A 22,866-nucleotide genomic window follows, 5' to 3' on the forward strand; every position below is an offset into this window, starting at 1 on the left:
GATTGGGAATGTAGAAATTATGATTAGTTAATATTTTATGTTCATGAAAAAAACTTACAATTTTTACTTGTCCGTCGTGAGAATCGAACCCGGGTCTCCCGCGCGAGGAGCGAATGGCCTACATACTGGGCCATTGTAGCACTTAAACTTGCTGTGGCAAACCGAGCATTGTATGTAAAGGGTGAAGCGGACAACACATTTGAATACTAATTGCATAATTTTGACCATTCGCGTTTTACTTATTTACATACGTATATACATATGTATATATTTATGCTAACGCAATTTATATTATGTGTAGTATATAGTAAATAGCTGAATATAAACCTAATTATTTTTAGTTTACTGCTTGCCATCAATAAAAAAAGGAATAAAAAAAAAGTAAAAAAATAAATAAAAATAAAATAAAATAAATAAAAAAAAATAAAATAACATTAAAAAAAAAGGTTAAAAAATTTTGCTCTGGGACTCGAACTCGCGTCGATTCGATTGCTAACCAAGTGCTTTAACGGTCTGCGCCACGAGTACAGCCGGCCGGCAGCTGACAAGTTCTGGCATTGAACATTTTGGTGTGCCAGAGCATGTGAAAACAACTATTTCTATTTTTTAGAAAAACTTTCTACTTTTTAGGAAATGTTTCTATTATTTAGGGTTAGCTTAATTTTAGGGTTAGGGCACTCATTTTTAGAAAAGGCGTTGCCAAAATATTTCATTCTTTTGTTTGCCTTTCTATTTTTCAGAAAATAATTTCTAATTTTAAGGGTATTTTTCCTAGATTTTAGGGTGATCTTAGTTCATGGTAACCATTTTCTACATTTTAGAAAAACTTCCTGGATTTAAGGAAAACTTTCTTGACTTAAGAAAAATTTCCTTAGATTTAGAAATAACTTTCTTGTATTTAGAAAAAAGAAATTTTAATGGCGATTTTCTAAAATTTAGGGTTAAATTTATTTTGAGTGTAGTTTATAAACAGCAAGCCCTTTGAGAACTTTTCCTCTACATAGTTAATTTGGTGTCCAAAACTGTTTTCCATCTAACTTATGACTTGGGTTGCTTTAAAAACCATACTATCTTAAACTGCCTTTCTATTGATTACAATGATATACCAATTGTATACAATTTAGTTTTCAGTGATCTAGTTGTGAGAAGTGCAACGCGAGGATGGGTAAAATTATCCGCGAACCGAAAAAAAGGAAAAGAAACAATTTGGTTGCCCAGGTGAAGTACCTGAGTACCTTTTCCAATCCCACTCGGAATCCCAATCCCAAACCCAATCCCATTTCTGTTCCATCGCAACCCATTTCAGAGGAACCGAAGGGGAACATGGGTGGCAGTCCAGGGGCGTAGGGGTAAACGTTGATAATGACGCGGGGAGCCACTGAGCACATCATATGAATGTCAGTGAGAGGCACTGGCAATGGGTGAGAAAAATTGAGGGGCACAGAGAAAGAAAATTGGGAATTTTTCTCTTCAGAATAAATAAAATAATTTATTACAAATTGTTATTTTTACAGAAATTTTTAAATTAGTTCAAAGGAACCGTTATATTTAACTGGGATTTATTTATATACAATATTTATTTTCGTTAATTTATTTTTTGGTTTTCTAGTTCTTACCCCTTTCGCCCAGTGTAATCAGAGGGCAGAGTGCAGGCAGCGTTGCTGGCAGAGGTTTATTTGGTTAAATGCTGAAAATTGCCAAAAGCAGCGCAAAGTGGCGGCGTGCAAGGGGGGAGAAAAGGGGGCAAAAGGGGGCAGTGGAGGAGGAAACCAAGGGGAATTGCCTTATGCTTGCACTTTTTGCCGCTTTTCGTTGTTTTGTGCACATCTTGATGAGCTGCCGCTGATAGTTGAGGCTTAATGGTGGGAAAAAACAAAAAACAAAGCGGCAAGGCAAGATAAGTGCTGCAAATGGGAGGATGGAATGGGTTTTTCAAGATGGGATGGGTACGGAATCGGGATTGCGACTGCGACTGGGAGGACGAGAGAGGCTGCCAAGGGCGCAAGGTGGATGGGCAGAATGGTGGGTGTTCGTGGGAGTGGAAGTCACTCAATTTGCAGTGTGGGAAATTTAATGAGTGGTGGCAAGGGGGGCAGGGAATGCGATGCGATGGCAAGGATCAAGGGTATGCAAAGTGGAGCACGACTCTCTGGCAAAAACCAAACGAAGACAATTTGACCCCCGACCAAAACCAAAAATCAAGTACAGTGGGGATCTCGCAAATAAGACGGAGCAGCAAAATTTCCACACAAAGATAAATACTAAAATTAAATTAAACTTTATTAAATACAATAATAATTTAATTTGTGATTTCTTTTTTGTATTTTATATTTTAAAACATTTTCTTGGCCCACAGACACACCCACTTTGGCCATCTCTCCCTTGAACGGACAGTACACTTGAAAAATGCGAAATAGAAACGAATTGATTAAACGACCAGGCAACAGAACAAAGCCAAAAGCGAGACAATAAAGGGTGCGGCTTTCGGCGGAGGGAGGAAACAAAAGAAAGGACCCAAACGGACATACGGACAGACGAACGGACAGGAGAAGTTGGGACCTGGCCATGCACTTTGCATTACCAATTAGAAGAACCCGACGAGCGGACGAGCACAGAAGGTAACAAAAATTGACAATTGACGCCGCAATCAGGCAGGCAAACACACATGGGCGGCGAGAAGAGGGAAGAGGGGTTGCGGGGCTGGGGTGTCTCTCATTGTTATGCAATTGCAATGGGGCAAGTCAATTAAAAACATTCCATTCCATTCCAGCAACAACCCTCAGGTTCGTCTGGCCACCGATGACCGTTTGGATTACGGCCAAAGGCGGATATCAATGACCTAACCTCACTTCCCTTAGTTGCCTTATTTCCCCATGCGACCATGTGTCCCTTGTATCTCTATCTCCCTTTCTTCCCGATAAACCCACCTCCCTATTCGTTTCTCATTCGAGCAAGACATAATCCAATTAGCAATTAGTTGTGTATGCCGGGGCGTCATCGGGTTACCTGAGCACCTCCCAGATGGCTCGGTTCCGATAGGATGGTAAAACAGGTAGGCAGTAAGGAATGGGTCCCAAATCGAATGGGCTGCCAATCGGTTATAACTCAATTTCGGCTGGTTATTAGGCCCTGCACGTCTCGGGACGTCGTTTCCTGTTTTTCAAAGTCTGAGTTTTGAGATCTCGATCTCTTGGCAACTTTTAAATAATTCAATAGCGTCAGGTGGCATTGGCAAAACACTTCATTTTCCATTGAAAAATTTGGGAATTTAAGTTTGAAATTCCGTATTTAATATTTTTAAATTTATGATTTGATTTTCTTAAAAACTTGAACTTAAGTCCCCCGATTGGGCGCAATGCGGGTGGTGGTGGACCTGGGCCCCATGTGGTATAAACATTTTTTTTGTGTTTCATCTGGATTTTAATTTAAAATTCATTCATCATACTTGAAGATGGAAAAACCCAAGTGGGGAAAAGCGAGGGTCGTCGGTGGCTTAACAACAATCCTTCATTTGTATTTTCTGTGCATTCTTTGTTTTCTGGGCTGCCGTTTTTGTTTAATATCTACCATATACCATATAGGAATGTATCTTGTCTTGCTCAGGCTCATTGTTTAAGCTTCATTGGGATTATGCGGGCTTAACCCCTCACTTTTTTGTTTATGTATTTCTTTTCTTTTTGGTCCAACTCTCTCTTACCCACACTCACTGCATTCCGTAGCAAGTAAAAGCAACTTAATGTCTTGCCATATTTTTCACACTAATTCAATTCTTTTATTTTTTCCCTTTTAAAGTGAAGTTTTCTTGTATTTTACGCTGTGATAATTATACTTGTAATTATGAATACCTCGTTGTCTTAGGTTAACTATTATTTTTAATTCGATACAAATAAAGATTAAAGCGTCAAAACTTTTCTCTTAATTTTTTACTTCTGTGCATTTTTTCAGACAACAACAATGCCTGCTAATTATGTTGAAGTTTTTCGGGTTCAGGCCTGCATTGAAAAATCAAGCACCCATAAAGATCTGTGCAGAGATTGGCTCCTGTATACAGTATACATCTATATATAGAGAGATATAGCACAGCACAGCTCATTATCATTTCTGCAATCCACTTGAATCCTTTTGTTTTGCTGTCCCATCCGAAATGTTTTGTTTTATTAATTAAAGCGAAATGCAAGGCTTTCCGGGCATTACTGGATTAAAATTAAAACAAGGGAAAATCGCGAAGAATGGTGAAGAGAGGGAGAGGGGTGGATATAGACGGTGAGTGAGTGAGTGAGAGGCAAACAAGAAGCGGCAACAATTCTTTTCTACGCACGGCCAGACTTTGCAACATAATTGGAATTTCCTTTTTCCTGCCCATTCCCATTACTACCCCTCTCTTTCGCTCCCAGTCTACCCCTCTCTCTCTCTTCCGTATGCTCCATCTTTGTCTTGTCAAGTGGCACAAAAGACAAGAAAAGAAAGAACTCAAGAGTTGCCCGCTTGACCATAAGCTGTCCCATTCAGGCAACAACTTGAGCAGCAACCTGACGTTCCCCACACCCCTCTCTTTCTATGGCCATCCACCCGTCTCTTTCTACTCGATTTAAAGGTGGATGCAGAGGGGGGGGCGTGGATGCTGGGCGTGAGAGACTCACTAAGAAGTCAAAAAGATATGAGTCAGAGAATTCTGAGAATGTCCTCAGTTCGAGGAAGAGGCATAAAGTCGAGTTCATGGGCTTGGGTTATAAACTCAAGACCCTCTCTGAATTCCCAGCTTCCTCCTCGTATTCCACAGTGATTTAAGTCGGCAAATGAACAGTGTATGCAAAAACATGCAAGCTGCTCTTAAAGGGAGCTTAAAGATTATTTCTCAAAACCCCTACTCATAAATATTACTATTTTTTTTATTTTTGCTTTCTTCAAAATGCAAATTTAGGAAACCGAACAAGTTTATAAAACACAGAATACTAAGCTATATTTTATGACCTCGTTTGCTAAATATATTATTATTGGCATTCCATGGGAAATACTCATCGTGAATCTGCTAATAAAAATGTGACCATGCTAACTGGTTTAAGGTGAGAGACATGTGCAAAATTTATTGGGATGTGTAGCCAAATATTGCAAACAAATCGAAAAAGGCAGCTCAACTTCGGTTTACCTTAAATTATTTTCTAGCCTTCCTTATATTTCGGTTCTTCTTTGACAGACTAGTAAAAAGAGTAGAGCTCTCAAGATTCTCCTGGCCCCTCTCTATCCCCTTGGCTATTCCATTCATCTAGGGGGCCCTCATCCATTAATAGTATGACGAACTGTCTAACTGACAGTTTTCCCAGGCGCAATGGCCGAAGTGAAAGCAGCTCCCAATTAAGCCAGTTTCGGGCTTAGCTAATTAGGACTGTCCACCCTTTTTTCTACTTTAGAACCCCCTCCCCGCCGCTCGCTTTTCTCAGACCATTTTCTCCTGCTTTTCTTCAAAGTGTTTTTCTCACACAAAAAATATATAGAACAAGCTCCCGTTTAGAGTGCGGCAAACAAAAAAATGCGCGCCGTCAACAACATAAAAAGTTTTAAGTTTACTGCTCGAAAATTAGAGCACAAAACTGACCACAAAAGCGGAAGAGGGGGGATTTGGGCGATTTTCTCACTTTCTACAAAAGACTTCTTCCCGAAAGAAAAATGTCTAAATACTATCCAAAAACATGATCAACTACCGTTGGCTGAGTCATCCTGCGATGACTTTACCAATTTTTATCTCCCGGTTTATTTTACTCCGCTCCTAAATCTCTTTTGTGGTGAAAAGTAGGAGAAAGGAGGAGGTTCGAAAGGGGAGAAGAAATGGCGTTAATTAAATTTGACTTTCTGCGGTATTAGAACATTTTAAAGGCCTCGCTTGGGGTCGTCTGCCAGCTTTTGTGGTCCAAACCGGATGCGGTAATTGCTGGGAAGTCGACTTGGGATTCTTCTCGACTCTACAGTTGGCCCAAGAAGTTTGCGACCCTATAAAGTGTATGAAATATGTATCTTCCCAGTCGATGAATATGTCTTTCGATTTGTTGCAAGTCTGGTTTAGTGTGCCGTTCTTTGTTCTTCATTTCTAGCCTATTATTTAGCCATTAATTAATAATTATATAGTCAGTTTTTGCACGTTTGGACATCGGTTCTTTGCTTTGTTCCGTTTATTCTATAGAAACTGGTTTTGTTTTTAGGCTTAATTAGCCGATTATCTCTGAGGAATTCTGTTTTCGAGATACTTGAATAGTTTGAACTCAGGAACTGTTATCTTATTACCTTATAGAATCTCATAGCAACCGAGTCTTATTCAACATGCGACTCTTGCGCAATAATTTCTAGTTGTCTAGGCGATTGTTTGCCCAATTTTTACGGCCCCAAAGTCAGGTGCTGGAGTTTTAGGAGTATCTGCGTCTGTAATTCCCTCATGTTCACTGAAAAATTTACGATATTTGACCAGCTACGATATAGTCTGTTCTGTTGTGTTCTGAGGTAAACTAAATATTGACTCTAGAATTTCGGAAGATTGCGATAAGGAAAAAGATGATTTTAGTTTTCCTGGGATGTTGTTTTTATTATTTCGGGTCTCTATTTGCGGAGTGTTCGTTTCAGGGTCGCCTATGGCATCAGGTAACCCAAGTGCAAGTGCTCAGGTAATTTGTCTGCCTAGAGATCTCAAGGGATCTCGTGGAAAAACAAAAATATGATATGACCCTGTCGACTGATAAGCGGATTTTAGCTAAGTCAGACCCAAGTTGAAATGCCTTTGTCAGACACAATTAAGGGTTTATTGGTTACAGTGTGGTATATTAGCTAATGATCTGTACATTTCCAGAGTGATAGTTAAGATCTTAGTGGAAAAGTTATATAGTTTTATTTCTATCACTTAATGGAAACGCATAATTTTCGAAATGGAATCTGGATTATAAACCATCAGCTTTATTGTTTCTTTTCTTTCAGTTTTTTCAAAGGAGTTCATAAAGTCTCTATTTTATAAACAAGACGGTTTCAACTTCAGGCGATAAATGTTCAACTTTCAGCACAATCTGTGCCTTTGGCTCCCGTTTCTAATTATAATACCAAAAGGAAAAGCATATCTCGGGGACTTGGGGAGCGTTTTCATCCGTTACTCACCTATTAAAGAGCAGCTGCAGAGGAGCAGCGCCAAAAAGACGCCGACCGAATTCAGCGGCAGCGATTTTCGCAGTTCACCCATTTTTATCGCTTTTTTTTTGCAGTATTAGTAGTAGTTTTCCCCGCTCGCAAATTGATTGCTCTCTTTTCAGCTTCTTTGGTTTGGTTTACGGTTGCACACGAAAAAAATGTTTAAAAAATTGTAGTCTCTTTTCGTTCCTTGCGATTGCACAAATTATTTATTTTTTTTGGTTAACACTTTTCGTCTTTTGGTGTTTTTGTTTAGCTGTTTTGGTGTGTGAATCTGTAAAATATATAAAAGAATATTTTAGAAAAATGAATTAGTAAATTATATTAAAACGGTTTCAATATAGAACCTCATTTTTTTGAGTGCATTTTTTTTAAATATCGTCTTCAAAGATATTTTGATCTTTTTTTCCCAAATTTAAAGTCATCTTAAGTTGGAGCTTGAGAAGTTCATCTGCATTTGATATTTGTCATAACTTTAGCATTTCTGATTCAAATGGCAAATGTTGGCATTTATGGGCGAGAAGAAGAGGAAAACGCGTCGCACACGAATGCCTTTCGGTGGAGCGAGTGGGACAGCAACAGTGTTATATGTTATATGTATCTTTTGCATTCTAAAGTTGGCGGCACCCAAGGAAAAATAAAAGAAGAAAATAAAACCTGCTGCGCCACCGACTTCGCACATGTTGGCCAGTTTTTGTAACGGAAATTGCGGGGCTCTCAGCAGTCAAAACACGTAGTGCGGGAAATATTATATAGGGCGACTGCAGACAGAGGAGGGGGGCTTGGAATAAGGTAAGAGAAGAACGGAGGACCTGAATGCTTAAATACGAGTCCCTCATTCTTAATAATATTTTCAATAAATTTGTGTTCTTCGTAGATCGTTATCTACTGGTTTAAAGAGAGGAATATGTATTTCTTATCGCTACGAACTTATTTGTTTTCGCCTCTCCGATAAATCGTGACTAAAGCTACCTCTCTCTCTCTCTCTCGCTCTGTTTCTACTTCTCTCTTTTGGTTTCTCTCAGTGAAGTTGCACCTATGCTTAATGTCCTTGAGTTGCAACAAGTTCTAAAGTACAGTTATCATTCGCTAAAGTGATACCTCTGTTATAAATGATCATATTATATCTTCTGGAATGTGTATTATCACCTTCGGAACGTGACTTTGAAATAATGACTAATAATTAGGGTAATATAAACCCCCTTTAAATTTAAAATATATAGCTCATATAGGTGTACTACTTATACAAAAAAAATCTAGTCAAAAGAGTCAAATTTTAAGTTAATGTCATAATCGTATTTTCAAAGAATTAGCATACGAGCGACGGAAAACTGTAGCTGCTTCTTGGCGAGCTTGTCTTGCCACTAATCCCGCCCACTTCCCACAGCGCGATTTTCCCACCGCCCCCTCATTTGTCTTACGGTTATTATAGTTACTGGGTAATCGATATTTAGGGCAGGCCTTGACTTTTTTACCAGAAAAGAAAGCCCCGTATGTGTGTCTGCGGCACGCGAAATATTCCTGGGAATTTGTTTAGAATTTGTTACACCAGCGCTCCTTTTGTCTCGCTTTTGGCAAATTGAGACATCCTAACAAAATACTAGGGAAGCAGTCTTAAAATATTCATAAAGTTTCGAAAACGCTAATTATAATGGGAAACTTGGCTAAAAGGGGGAAGTACCGCAGCGGAAGTACGCCAAAATGCCGAAATGATGGCGGGAGAATTTTTGGGAATCTGTTCAAGTTGCGCAAAAGTTTAGAAGTTTTCCACTTGATATTCGTGAATTATTAATGCTGATGTCAAATGATTTGATTTTGACTTTCGACTGGGAGCGAACATTTTTAATTACATTTTCGGTTGATTGGATAAGATGGCTCAAAATTAATAATAACATGAAAAAAAAAACTTCTTCAAAAACTTTAAAACATTTTTTGTAGTCCGTATTTAAATGTTACTTTGTCAAATTTGAGACAACCCAATAAAGAAATTAATGAAAGCACAACTGCCAACTTGTATCTTTTTAAAACTTTAGTTATGAAACTGCCAGAAGTGAGGCTTAAGAACTTTTGGAATAAGCACGGCGCCAGTGGAAGAAATGAATTCTCCAACTTTGACTTTAGCCTGGCTTGTTAACAGTTTAAACAAATATTTTTAATCACGTTAGAGAACTTTTGTCAGAAGCCGCAGCAAACGAAATTAACTTTAGTTTTGGTACAAAACAAAAAGGCGATTTTGGCAGACAAAGGGATATTTGGGTTTTGAAATTTCAGGGTCTTTTGCTGTGGCCTTTTTCCCCTTTTTTTTTTGTTAACATATCGGGTTAGTTGTGGCCAGGTTTTTCTCATTTATGTTTATATTTTTTTCTCATTTTTTCCCAGCTGCACTGCAAGTGTGAGTCAATTTCCAGCGCTCACTGTTGGCAGCGAAGCGGGCCCAAAAACCTGTTTTTCATTTTAACTTCTCTTGCTCTTCAGGTGATGTTTTTTATTTTATGATACGTTATATGCACTTTTCCAACTCGATTTTAGAGGGAGTTTTCAAAGGGTTTTCATGGACTCTTTTCATGGAGTTTGTTCATTGAAAACGGAATAACTTTTGCACGTGACTCATTGGAATCTTAAACAAAAACAACAGAGAGCGGTAGCGAGAGAGGAATATCTTTGTATTTTTTTGTCACACGCTAAAAAAAAGTTTAGAAAAAAAATAGTGTTCAAGAATGCCGCCAGTTTATTTTTGGTTTTTAGGGAGCTGTCTTGGTATGTTTTTAGTTTTCCATTCATTTTCCATTTCCCGTGTTCTATACAAGTTTTGCGTGCGATAAGCATTCGCTATTATTATTATTTATTATTACCAATTTCTCATTGTTTAACTGGCACACTAACACACACGCACGCGACGCGCCACGACCGTTAACACAGACAGTGAAGAGAGCGCGAGAGAGTGGGAGAACTGAGTTCTGTCTTCCAATCCAGTGGCTATTTTTATTTTTCAGGCGGAAAAGTTGCAACTCGACGCGTTGGCCGTCGAAACGTAACTGAACGCGACGCGACGCCAGAGCCAGATACAAGATACAAAATACTGCAAATACAAAAATACTGAAACAACCCTGCAACATCTTTTGGTATTTCAACATGTTGCGCGCAACATCCAGCAATTTTGATGCAACATAACAGCTTTTTTATGTGTAAATATGTAAAAAAATATTTTCAATCAGAATTTTAAAAGCTAAAATTATAAAAGATATAAGATATAAGTTCCTTTAAAAATATACAATTATGATTATGAGTATTTTTAATAAGTAATATGGGCATTTTTAGGATGTCGGACGTGACGAGTATATATTTTGTACTTTTTATTTTATGTTATAAAGTTGAAGTAAAAAAACTGTCACGTCCGACATCCAGAAAATGCATATATTCATTTGGATAATTTATTTATTATAAGAGCTAGCCTAAACACACAACATTTTGTATTTTTGTGAATGTGTTTTAGAGTGTATTTATCTATAAAACTAAAAAAGAGATAACAGTTAACCACATTTAAAAAGTTTGATTCAATTAAACCCAAAGTCATAATGAAATAATCCACAAAGTATGTGTGGCAATGCACATGTAAATAAAATATATTTTCAGTGCAGAGGGAAAGAGATGGACAGCGTCTACCGTTAGACGACGAAGAACTCAACTCTTTTCTTCTCGTGTGTCAGCAAGGTCAAATGACGATGGGGCGGAGAAACTGGGCGGCGGCACTTAAGCCGCATTTCGTCACTTTTACGAGTGACTGGTGTCGAGTTTTTGACACGTTTTTGTTGCCCAATCTTCGGAGGGGCTTGTAAAAAACGTTTAGAACGGAGCATTAAAAATGTAACTACTTTATTCGGGGGCACAGAAAAAAAGGTTTAGTATGGGTATATAAATTACGCAAATTTTGTTATCAAGAAGAGAACGAATTGAAGTTCAGATACGCTAATGTGGAAATGTTGGATTATAATTTAGATAACAAAAAAAATTGTAGCCAGCCAGGTTTTAGAAATAAATAAAATAAGTGAATTATGGACTCGAAGAAGAAGTGAGCTATAGAGCAAAAATACAAAATATATGCAAAACTGTCACGTCCGACATCCTGAAAATGTCCATATTTTTTTTTTTGTACAAATGTCTTATTTTTCAGGAATTCTTTTTACTTCCTGGGAAAATCTGTGAGAAAAAGCGAACGGATTTTCCGGCTGGCAACTTTTCGGCGACGGCAACAGCCACTTGTTGCCCATGCAACATTTAGATTCGATTCGAGTTCGAACAAAACTTCTTTGCTTTTTCTGTTTAATTGCCGCGCTGTCAATTAACCTCCGCCCACTTTCGCAGTTTCAAAACCGTGGAAAAATCGGGACGAGGGGTGCGATTTTGCCGGTTAAGTGGAAACAAAAAAGAACAACAAAATCGCAGTTACGTTTGAATGCGTTCTGTGCAATTTACTAAATGAAATTGCGTATCTGACAGATGCATAGATGCCAATGCGATGTATTCTGCAGTTATCATTGTTGTTTTGTTTTCGTGTGTCGTGTGTGTGACGGAGCAATTTATCACCCCATACAGATACAGATACAGAGGGATATCCATATATCTATATACCGCCGACAAACCCCCCTCTTCCCCTCAAATCGCCAATAAGTGATTTATAGGATTGTTATTTTGTCGTTGATGTCGCACTTTCGCTGCGCTTTATTTATTGCCCTGCGTTCTGCCACCCACAAAAACCCGATTCCGCCGATTCCGCCGATTCGACCGATTCGCCCGATTTGAAGTGCGTTAATTTTATTTCCATTTTTCCGCCGCACTGCCGCACGAATTTTCCGAATTTTCCACAGATGGAAATTGAATTGATCGGCGGACTGTGGACGGTTGACTGTGAACTGTGGGAAATGTGGTGACAATCGTTCTTCATGCTTAATTTGCTAATGCGTCCGACCTTTGACCCATCGGCTGGTGATGTGAAAGTTGCAGTAACCAAATTCACAAAGAATTGATTGCAACACTAAAATATATGAATTATTTGTAAAATTTAATATACTATTTTTTTACGAATTTTAAAAATCTTTATAGTCTAGAAAATAAATATTTATAAAATACCTTTTATTATTAATAGTGAAAAAACCTCTCAGAACTAACAAAATAATAATAAATTTACTTAGATTCCTCTAAGGCCTTTATAAAGAACGACTTCCCCTCGAGCACTGCAATTATTTAACAATTATGGGAATAAGACGAGTTGATCGAGCCCACTTGAAATGGTTTCGCCTGACCTGTGACCCCGATATCCGAATCCGAATCCGATGATCTGCTACCTGTTTTGATGGCTTTGGCCAGACAAATGAAGACGTCGATTTAGGAGCCCTGTGGGATGTACATTTTTATATGGGTGGTCTTCGAATTAATCTCCAGCGATCTCGGCAATTCTGTTCCAATTTGTAGCCCGGATCGAGTTCGTTTTAGTTTCTTCTCTGGTGAACACCTGCATTTTGGTGGTGCATCAAGAATATGTTCTCAAATGACGGTAACCGCAGCCCGAAATCGAAATCATTAGAAAATGGCTAATAACTCTATAAGCAATTAGATCCGTGGAGCTGCCTCTGCCAGAATTTCTGACAGGTTTTGTCCGCACCGAAAACCGAAAACTCAATCCGCATCTTGGCCAGAAACTTTAGACGAGAATCATTAGTGCAGAGAAACGACAGGCATTCAGAGGGCGAAATGATGAATTATGGTTTCCGAATCGAACGCACAAAGCACAGCACACAGAACAGAACTCAGATACAGATACATTTGAGAAGTGTACTGTTGCACTAACGTATGTATATGAACGTAGGTGCCAACGTTGGATGCACAATAATTAATTGATATTTAAGCATTCGCCTTATGAGTTCATTTGCCAGGACTCTGACGGCACAAATCAAAGTCCGAAAGGAAAGAAAGGAAATTTAATGGATTTATACCTTAAAGTTAGCTGAGATTGAGATGGTTGTCTTCTTCAGGATATTGTTCGATTTTTTTCTGGTGAAATATATGCTATTAATTACACTGTGCAGCATTTTTGGTGCTTTTTAAATTTACCTCGATGGATGCTATATTTTTGGATTCGTTACGAATTCCCAAGTTAAACTGCGTTTTCCAAAGAGTTCCCCGACGCAAGGATTCTTAGCAAAAGGACCTCAAAGTTCGAAAAATGCTGAAATTGGCCAACTTTGCGGAGCTCTCAGAGGCAAATGGATGCATGGTTTGATTCGATGTTAAAGTTTTTTAAAAGATACACCCTTTATCTTTTAAACCCCATACTTAAAAAATTTTTAAGATTTTTTTTAAGGCAGAAACAAATTCTAAAAAACATAGTCAAAAAACATAAAAGTATACAGCTGCGGTCAAAATGGTAGTAGTGTTGCCGCCCTGTGTATTTAAAAGTTTGTTGTTGTAATTGATCTTTTCCTGGTAATATTGTATTGATTATAATTTTACTATTAGACTAATTGGATAAGAAAAAATTACAACATCAAACTTTTAAAAACACAAGGCGGCGACACTGCTACTATTTAGACCGCAGCAGTATGTTTTTCAGTTTTTTGACTATGTTTTTTGGAATTTATTTCTGCCTTAAAAAAAATCCTAAAATTATTTTATGTATGGGGTTTGAAAGATAAATGGTGTATCTTTTAAAAAACTTTAACTTCGAACCAAGCCATGCATCCATTTGCCTCTGAGAGCTCCGCAAAGTTGGCCAATTTCAGCATTTTTCCAACTTTGAGGTCCTTTTGCTAAGAATCCTTGCGTCGGGGAACTCTTTGGAAAACGCAGTTTAACTTGGGAATTCGTAACGAATCCAAAAATATAGCATTCATCGAGGTTAATTTTTGATGCTGCATAGTGTTATTAATTAAGATATTACTTGCCAAGGTATGTATCATTTTATTTCATGATGAATTTCCTGTTGTTTTTTTCAAGAGTCTATTATCTTTAAGCACTGGTCTGCCGCAAATGAGCTATTGAGTATCCATGGCCAAAATGTCCATGGAAACCCCTTTCAACTAGTCGAGTGGGCCCAAAGAACCCTTCTGTTATTATTATACCATTAAATGGACCCCACATAACCCTTGAGCTCCGAACCAAAAACAAGTTAATGAGGCCTCTTTGGTCCTTGGAAAATAGTCTCATTAAACCATCCGGACAATAAATGGACATGAAATATTTTCACAGTTGACCTTTAATGAGCTGAACTCCCCTCCTTTCCGAAATACCCAACTTCCGTCCGAAGCAACCGCAAAAATCCAAATCCGAAAAACTATGCTAGGTATTCGATTTCGCACAGTCGACCCTTATTTTGTCAGCACCCCCCAAGCCGAGTTTTATTTCTATTTTGCTCGGACCTCGGACTGTGGATTGTTTATTTGTTTGTTGACCTTTTAGCTCTTGGCGCGTGACTGTGACCATTTGTCCCCTTTTGTTGCGCACGCGTGCCCAGATATTCCTATTTGTCCCATCCCCCGACCCCCTGAAATATTTCAGGGTGATATAACCCGCCCCTTTGTTTTAAAAACATTTCGTCCCCTTGCCATTTTCGGTTTTCAATTAAATTGCCAAAAATTATTGCTAGTGGGTGTGTGTGTGAAGAAAATGTAAGAGGGGATGGGGGAGGGGGTGCAAAATGGACAGGATGGACAGGATCGGGGTCACCATTGGGTAACGGTAATTGCGACCATTTCATTTCCTGTTGCGTCTCTTACGATTTGATTTAATTGAACGAACTTTTCTCGGGTATTTTACAGTTTTTCAAGAAAAAGAGGGTTGAGAAAATATTCATTTAGTTGGTGGTCAGTGGACAAAAGGGTGGGTATACACAAAACAAGAGTGACTTTTAAAATCAAGCGGAAGGGCAGTTACAATAACCAATATAAATAAAAGAAACAAATGTTAAAAACGGAAATGCTAGAGTTTATGCGAAGAAATCTAATCGTATCGTATTATTATCGTATTTTTTATCATTGTGAAAATCTGTAAAAATTTACAAAAATATTTATATCTCTGTTTAAGAGGTATAAAATAAATATCCTAATAAATTCTGAACATTATAATTGCTCTATTCGGTTTTGGGGGCGTAAACGAACAGCCACCGCTGAATTTTGCTGAATTTCTCCCCCAGCAATTTTGCGGGCAAATGGTGAAAAGTGCTCCTGAAATCACCTGGCGACCGTCAATCTGAGCCAGAACGTCGTCGGCCTAATGCCTCGAAATTGTGCATTCAAAACAGGCCAAAAGCAGGGGGCACGAATTCGAAACCCGGCAATTCGGGCAACAATGGCCAGAGGGGTGTGGCAAGGACAATTAGCGTCGGCCGCAGCTAATTATGATCCCGACGCCGCGGGTGGTGGACATATATGTATGTGCTCTATGTACCAAATAGGTGAGTCTGGAACCCGCAAACTCTGAAACTCATTTGCGGTTCAATGCACGGTGAGACCCAATTTCACTTTCCCTCGTCGCGTTGACATTTTCCGGATAGATTGTGAAACCCTTAATTAACTTTCGAGGGCAAATAAGGACCCCGGATATGTCCGCTAATCCGGACAGACTTTCGTTTCGCCTGCAATGTGAGCAGGACATCCGAGACGCCACCAAAGGACCAAACAAACAAAACAAAACAATACAAAACAAAGACCATGCGGCCCATTCCCACTGCCAGTCTCCTGGTTTTTTGTTTCTCAGTCGCCATGTCGCGTGCTCCCCATCATCCACATATCCTCTTTAGTTTAGTGTTCCTTTCCCCACAAAAAAATTAGTAAATTTCCCTTTGACAAAATCTACTTAAAAAGGAACAACATTTTAAGCTTGAATTATCTTTTGGTCTAATAAATAAGTTTATATCATATTATATTATATCAATAAATGGGTAAAAATTTTAATTTTATGATTATTTTCTACCTATTGGTTTTATATTTTGAGCTTATATTATTTTTTTTTGGTAAATATTAAATCAAATTTTTTACCATTCTTATCATTTAATTGGTATAAATTGTAATTTTGTTTTTTTAGGCTTCCAAAAAATTATTTATTTTCTATTTCTTAATTTTATTGTTTAATGTCCTTTACTAAAATCGTCTTAGGTATCCTTTTCTATACATGGATTTTTCCAAATATATATTCTTTTATTTACCAAAGACGTTGACTCAGTTCTATTGCTCGACCAACCACACTCTTACGATTTCCTAGGCAATCAATCAAAAAACCGATTCTGGGCAATTATCCAGCCTGTGGTATTCCCAATTGAACGATTATTTTTCTCAGTACAGCGGGCAAGTTGAGGAGGGGAATAACATTCGAATTTTACACCTACTCAGGTGAAATGGGAGGGCAATCGGCGCGTATCCTGACCACAGACATCCTGCCGTACGCCCGCACCTGAGACCAGAGTCCTGCGTTTCGAATGCCGAGCTGCGAGTCCTTCGGCTGTTCGGCTCCTTTGTCCTTTGGCTGGGCACTCATTATGCCATGTGGTCAAACACAAAGTATGTCTGCATGTGGTGCGGTGGTCCAACAATGTTACTTTGAAGCTATAGCACATATATATATTGTCATGTATATACCCATATACCCATAGGCGGTATGCGAACGGAGAAAAAAATGTAACAAAATAATTCCCATGCCAACATTTCCGGGAGCTGTGCAAATTTAGGGCTTCGCACCCGTGCGAGAAATGTGTGGATAATGCGTTGCCATTTAACGCATTACTGAGTCCTGCTCATCGCAGAAAAAAATGGGAAAGAATCCAGGATACTCAGCGTGTACAAATGCTTAAATTAAAAATATAAATTTGATTTTTGTTTTGAAGATTTTGTATAACATAGTATTAATTTAAATTAACTCAAATTTTTCCACAGTTTATTTTTAAAAATGTAACAGATCTTATTCCTTATAGACAGATTTACCCCTTGAGTTACAGGGTATGAAAATATCGTCTGCGGCTTTGGCTTTTTTTGAGCCATAATTATTAGCTTTCGGTCGGCTAAGGCGTCGCTTCGTCTGGTTGTCTCTGAAGGATGCTTTGTTGTGGTCAATGGGATGGGCTTTCATCTCTTTTTACTCCTTGGGCGGCAGGACAATGGTAAATTCAAGGTTTATGTGGCATGAGAGCGTCAGCTCTGAGGAATTTTCCCCCATCAAACTCATGGCTAAATGTTAAAGAGGTTTTGTAAAAAAATCCAATAAATTTTAAATTATATTTAAGGTATAAATAGTTATTTATTCCAGCCCCGACTGAAAATCGTTCCCAGAAATATCAAAAATCGCCTGCAGACTCGTTTAGTCTTAAATTTCTAATGGTCAATTAATTGGGCAGTTTTAATTAGATCATAGCTAATTGTTTACTTTACTGCCCATCAGCGGAAAGTACCAGCATAGTTTTATTATCTCGGCTAGTTGCTGCTATCTGACCAAGAATTACCAGTGCAAGTTTTCGGAAACCAGAGATCCGTGCCGTAAAATGAGAACAAGAACCGTGTGAAAGTAATCGGATCGCTTTTGGGGAACCATAGGAACCTGCGTTACCATTATTTCCAACCATCCAATTTCCAACCGCTAATCTAGGCGGGGAGTTCTGCGCGCTGTTCTATTATCGATGAAAGCGTGGCCTTTATTTCGAAATTCGGTTTAAGGTTTCGGTTTTGGGTTTTGGGTTTTGGGATTGGAGATCCGGGTAGAACGTTCAGGAAATGTCAATATTTGTCATTACCGCGTGGCATTTTCTAGCGAATTTCTTCGACGCTTTGTCTACGGGTATTTTACTTTTTTTCTTTCCCGTTTTTGGTTTTTCGTTTTTCGGGGTTTGGTTTCGTCGGCTTTTCCTTTGTGTCCGCGGCGGCCATAAAACCAACAAAGGCGAAACAAAGGCCGCCGTGCGCCGAGTGATTATGTAAGACGCAGTTGCACATCACGTCGGGCTCATATTTGCCAACACCACACATTGCAGGCGGAAATCCACGGGCAGCGGCGACGAGGAATCCAAGTCCAGGCAACCAGAACCAGAACCAAAATCGAAAACCAAAGCCAGGAACTGAAAACCAGACGCGGCTTTGTTTGAATTGGGCTCTTCCGCTTCCGATAATCGGATATCGACAGATATATTCAAATGGGGCGACCAGAAACCCAACAAATGATCGAAGTCAAGCAGTTTAGTCATCTTAATCTACCTTTTTAGGGACGCTAAAGGATGGGATTATAGGATAATGATTTTCATTTTGTTTACTTTTTAGGGACGCTAAAGGATGGGATTATAGGATAATGATTTTTATTTTGTTTACTTTTAATGCACATCTCTAATTAAAATAAGTATTTTAAAAGTAACACTATAGTATGGTATTAACACTAAATAATATAAAATCTGAACTCTGTAGTATATGTACATTTTATACTAAACATTATAAAGTTTATATTTTGTAGCTTAAATCCTAAACCGCAAGTTTATTTTTAGCACTCTCGAAAGTACTAGTCTAATAATTATAGTAATAATAATATCTATATTTTAAACTTGTAGATTTATTAGTTCTATTTATATTAAAAAGTTTGTTTTTATGTGTTATGCATAAAATACATTTACAGCTGCCATAAAACATTAAGAATACCTTATAAATATTTTAGGGCTCCCAACAAATTTGTAAAATATTCTTTAAAAATATTAATAATCATCAAGTTGACAATGTTCTCTGCTGTCAAAATAAGGAGCCTGCCAAACTCACTTACGTCAATTAATTTCACTTTTCCAGCGGAACGAATCGCACGAAATTTAATTTCTTTTCAAGTTTGTAAGCAGCCAAGGCAATTTTTAATTTGCAAAATATTAAAAATTAATTGAAGGTGAACTGCTGACCACAAGAAGATGCAGAAGGAAGCAAGGGATATCTTTCCCGATGATGGGTTTGATGTGTATCTAGAGGTCGCCCGCCTGATGCAAGACGTTGAACTGATTTTCGTGGGCGAAGTGGAGGAATCGATATTTGAAGACATCGCATTCGAGGAACCCTACGATGGGAACTCAAGTTCTTCGGAAGGGAGCAGCGACGAGGAGTAATTGTGCTACCATGGACGTCAAGAATTTCCTAAATTTGGCTGGCTATCAGCCAATGTCGTCCAATAAAGTTCTGTAGCATATTGTGTCCTGTCGTCATCCGTCATGATCTGTTTTCGGGATCGTTTATTGTCCCTGAGCTCATCGCTCACTTGTGCTCTAAGCGGATTAGGTTTCACCCAGAAACGTGTTCGGGACAATGGGCGAAAAAGGAATAAAACAAAGGGAAATGAGTACGTACAAAAAAGGGAAGCACGGCAACCCTCGAACAATGAACCATGTGGCAAGTGGATTGGCAGCTTGTAATCCGCCACCCCGCCCCTAAAATATTCCCGTATATCCTCGGGCCCGATCGAGAAATGCACTTGCTACATGGTTATTGCATCATCGCCTTATTGCCCTAATGCGATTAGCATTCATTTTTAATCGTGCCCCCTTGGAATTGGGTTTTTCGCCTAAGTCTTTCGATGGTCTTCTCGCTTTTTCGCCGTTTAAGGCCTATGCACAGTAAAAAAATACAAAATTATGGGATTTGTATTATTTAGCAAGTAAAGTTTAATTAGGAAATTTTCTAATATTTATAATATTTTTTTTAATTATTTTTTTTTATTTTATTATTTAGTCTAATCTAAAAAAGTTTAAGAAATAGGAAAAACGTTGCTATTTCTGCGGCACTTTCCGTTTATTTATAAAACGGAATACATATTATTTATTGTTTCTTGCCATGTACATAACATTTCCCTGGCTGCTCATTACGCAACTCTTTGGGAGGGTGTTCCCTTTGTGAAGTGGACCATTGTCAGTGCCCTAGACCAGAAAAGCAAACTGTCTCGAGAGCGAGTGACTTGAGACTGACGAAATTGCAAGTACAGTCACCACTATTGTCCACCCCAATGGTAACCCCAATGCCAACCCCTCGTGGAACAAAGGAGCCGAATGCTTCGCCCTGGAGTGGGTCAACGTGGAGCGTGCTCAGCCTGTGAAATTGCAAGCCAGAACAACACTTTCATCGATAATCACGAGGGTCACTCGGTGGGTCAAGTGTCGCCGCAGCGCGTGGCAACCCCTTCGAAAAAGGGGGAGAGCCCATGGGGAAGATCCCGAGAATGAGAATTCAACGAAGTTTAAAGGGGGAAATTGGTGACCGTTATAGATGCAAATCAATAAACGAGAATGAGGGATGGCGCTATTTAAATGCAATAATGAACTTGATTGAATTTAAAAAATTGTATCTAATTTAAAAGGCTGATAGTAAAATAAAAATAAAATATTTTTAAATATTGTAAAAGATTTTTAACAATTTTAGTTCCATGCTGCGCTAGACCAAGCATGTCAAACTGTTTTTACAATAATTATTAATGTATTATATTTTAAAAGTGCAAATCAATATTAATTAATTAATTAAATTAAAAAAAAATTAAATCGTAAATGCCCAAAAGTATTCTTCTCTATACAGTATTCTCGGCAGCAGCTCGAAAGCAGGCAACAAAAAGACAAACAGATTCCATTTAGATATTCGCTTTCGTTTGGTTTCCATTTATAGTTTGTAGTTCCATCTGCAATATCGCCTCCATCTGTTTCCGTTTGCATTCGTGGTGTTTGCTTTTAACTAACGTGACACAGCCGCATTCAAATCAGCTTAATTAAATTGTAATTGGATATGTTTTTTCGCCTAGAAACTGACACAAACAAACAAAATCCAGTGGGCTGTGGGTGGAAATGGGAATGGAAACGGGAATGAAAATGGGAATGGTGGTTGATGGCTGATGGTTGATAAGCTCATCGCGTGGATTGTCTTTAAAGCTGCGGACAGGCGTCTCCATCCGTCCAGCCATCCCGTCTATATGTGCACAAATACCGCCCGCTAGCCCAACCCTTAGTTCACCCACCAGCAGTGATGTCGATGCTTATGAAAAGTAGCTAGAAATAGTTAAAAATGTTGAAAAGTCAGTTCAAAAATCGTAGAGCTCTTGGAAAAAGTAGTAAAGCATAAGAAAAATCCAAGAAGGATCTTCTAAGTTACAGTGAAATGCCAATAAATGACTTTAAGTAAGGTTAATAATTTTTAAAATAAATTAAGAATATTCCAATACTAAGAAATAATAATAACTTGAATCAATTTAAGAAAATAACTTTTTTAGAATTTAACAATATAATCTGTACAAAAATATTCAAAATTTCCAGCAATTTTATAAATTTAAATAATATATATAAATTGTCCTAGTTGCCAGCACTTTTGGCAGAGGCTGTTGCTTCTTGTTTATGCAACGAAACTAATTTAAAGTGCTTCACGCGGCGGTCGCTTAATCCGCTGCCATGGTGAGCGTGTGCCTCCCCATCTCTTTCCCACCATCTCCCCTCTCCCTACCACTCGCGCTCTGTGTGTGATAACTTCGTTAAGTTGTTGACACGCATATATAAATATATATATAGGGGGGTAAATAATAATAACAATATAGTCAGTAATTAAATGACACTGGCACGTGGCGCGATGAAGCCAACAACAAAGTTCACAGGATAGCCGAAGGAAAAACCCACAGCCACACACACGCAGACACCTCGCCCACACATACACACAGACAGACAGACCCCCAAAGCTATGGACAAATCAATTAATATATCAGCACTTTTTAGGGTCACCAAGTGGAAGCCAATCAAATTCTACTATATTACTTCTCTGTATACGCTTACATATTTCTACAAATTATTTAAAATTTGTCATTTAATGTGTTATAAATATTTAAATAAATTACTTTTTTAGGTTCAATTAAATAAAATCCATAATAGAATACAAACCAATATTTACCAAAATGTTAATAAAATATTCTAAATAATTCAAACCCAAAAGCGTATTGAAAAGTATTTCTCTCCTTCCAGTTTTGCTTACAAATGTACCACTAAGTCATGTTCGATTTTCCAGGAATGATAAGCGTCCGATTGCCAAACTGTCTTGTCTTTGTGTTCCTTTACCCCTTTCTTTTTTTGTTGGACTTCCCATTGATATCGTATTGGAGATTATTTCGGCCATTTGATTAGAAAATCAAGCACGCAACAGTCAAGCATATTTGCGGCTTCCTTTCATTTGCCAATTATGACCACTGGAAATAGAAGCAGAAACAAAAACTGTAGATTCAGATGCAGAATTAAATCATTGAATGGGAAAATGGGGAATTCCCCTGTCGATGCTGCGGCGCATCGTTGACATCATTCACATTCAACTGTTTCTGTTTGCGCAACAAATTCAGTAAATCTTTGCACGAATTAAATTTCATTTGTTTACGACTCAATGGAAAGCCACAAAGCTCCTGCCAATAGGCTTTCGCTGTCAGTTTAAGTTGGCCTTTTCCACCCGCCAGACAGACAGACAGACAGACGGATAAATATATGTATATATACTGGTTGAGATACAAATTTATAGCTTGTATTTTTGGCACAATTAAGATTTGCGCACATAAACGCCCAACTTGTGTTGGCATTAAGTGCTTTGCTCGAAAACTTTTAATTGAAATAATTTGTTAAGGCCTCTGGGGCCCGAAAAGAGACTTCAACTTTTGAACAGAAATGCGAAACATTTTCTTTATGGCCATACATACCTATATGTA

The 22,866-nt window shown here is 38.3% G+C and overlaps 2 protein-coding genes across 7 annotated transcripts in view; one reads left to right on the forward strand and one right to left on the reverse strand.

Moving 5' to 3' along the window:
- Fas2 (fasciclin 2) overlaps positions 1 to 10,204 on the reverse strand; it is a 74,386-nt gene extending 64,182 nt beyond the window's left edge. For all 6 annotated transcript variants that reach the window (XM_017156554.3, XM_017156551.3, XM_017156552.3 and 3 more), the window contains exons 1-2: positions 10,014 to 10,204; positions 7,132 to 7,435 (exon numbers count right to left, since the gene is read on the reverse strand). In XM_017156554.3, coding sequence (XP_017012043.2) covers positions 7,132 to 7,213 — 82 coding nt within the window. In that variant the 5' untranslated portion in view covers positions 7,214 to 7,435; positions 10,014 to 10,204. The remainder of the gene's footprint in view (positions 1 to 7,131; positions 7,436 to 10,013) is intronic.
- An 8,689-nt stretch (positions 10,205 to 18,893) lies between these two features.
- LOC138913854 (uncharacterized) lies at positions 18,894 to 19,351 on the forward strand. The gene is made up of 2 exons (XM_070218918.1): positions 18,894 to 19,001; positions 19,054 to 19,351. Exon 2 carries the CDS (start codon positions 19,076 to 19,078, stop codon positions 19,265 to 19,267), a length of 192 nt encoding a protein of 63 aa, XP_070075019.1. The 5' UTR covers positions 18,894 to 19,001; positions 19,054 to 19,075; the 3' UTR covers positions 19,268 to 19,351.
- The last annotated feature ends 3,515 nt before the right edge of the window (positions 19,352 to 22,866 follow it).

The sequence above is a fragment of the Drosophila takahashii genome, chromosome X, assembly GCF_030179915.1.
Source record: "Drosophila takahashii strain IR98-3 E-12201 chromosome X, DtakHiC1v2, whole genome shotgun sequence".
NCBI classification, from domain to species: domain Eukaryota; kingdom Metazoa; phylum Arthropoda; class Insecta; order Diptera; family Drosophilidae; genus Drosophila; species Drosophila takahashii.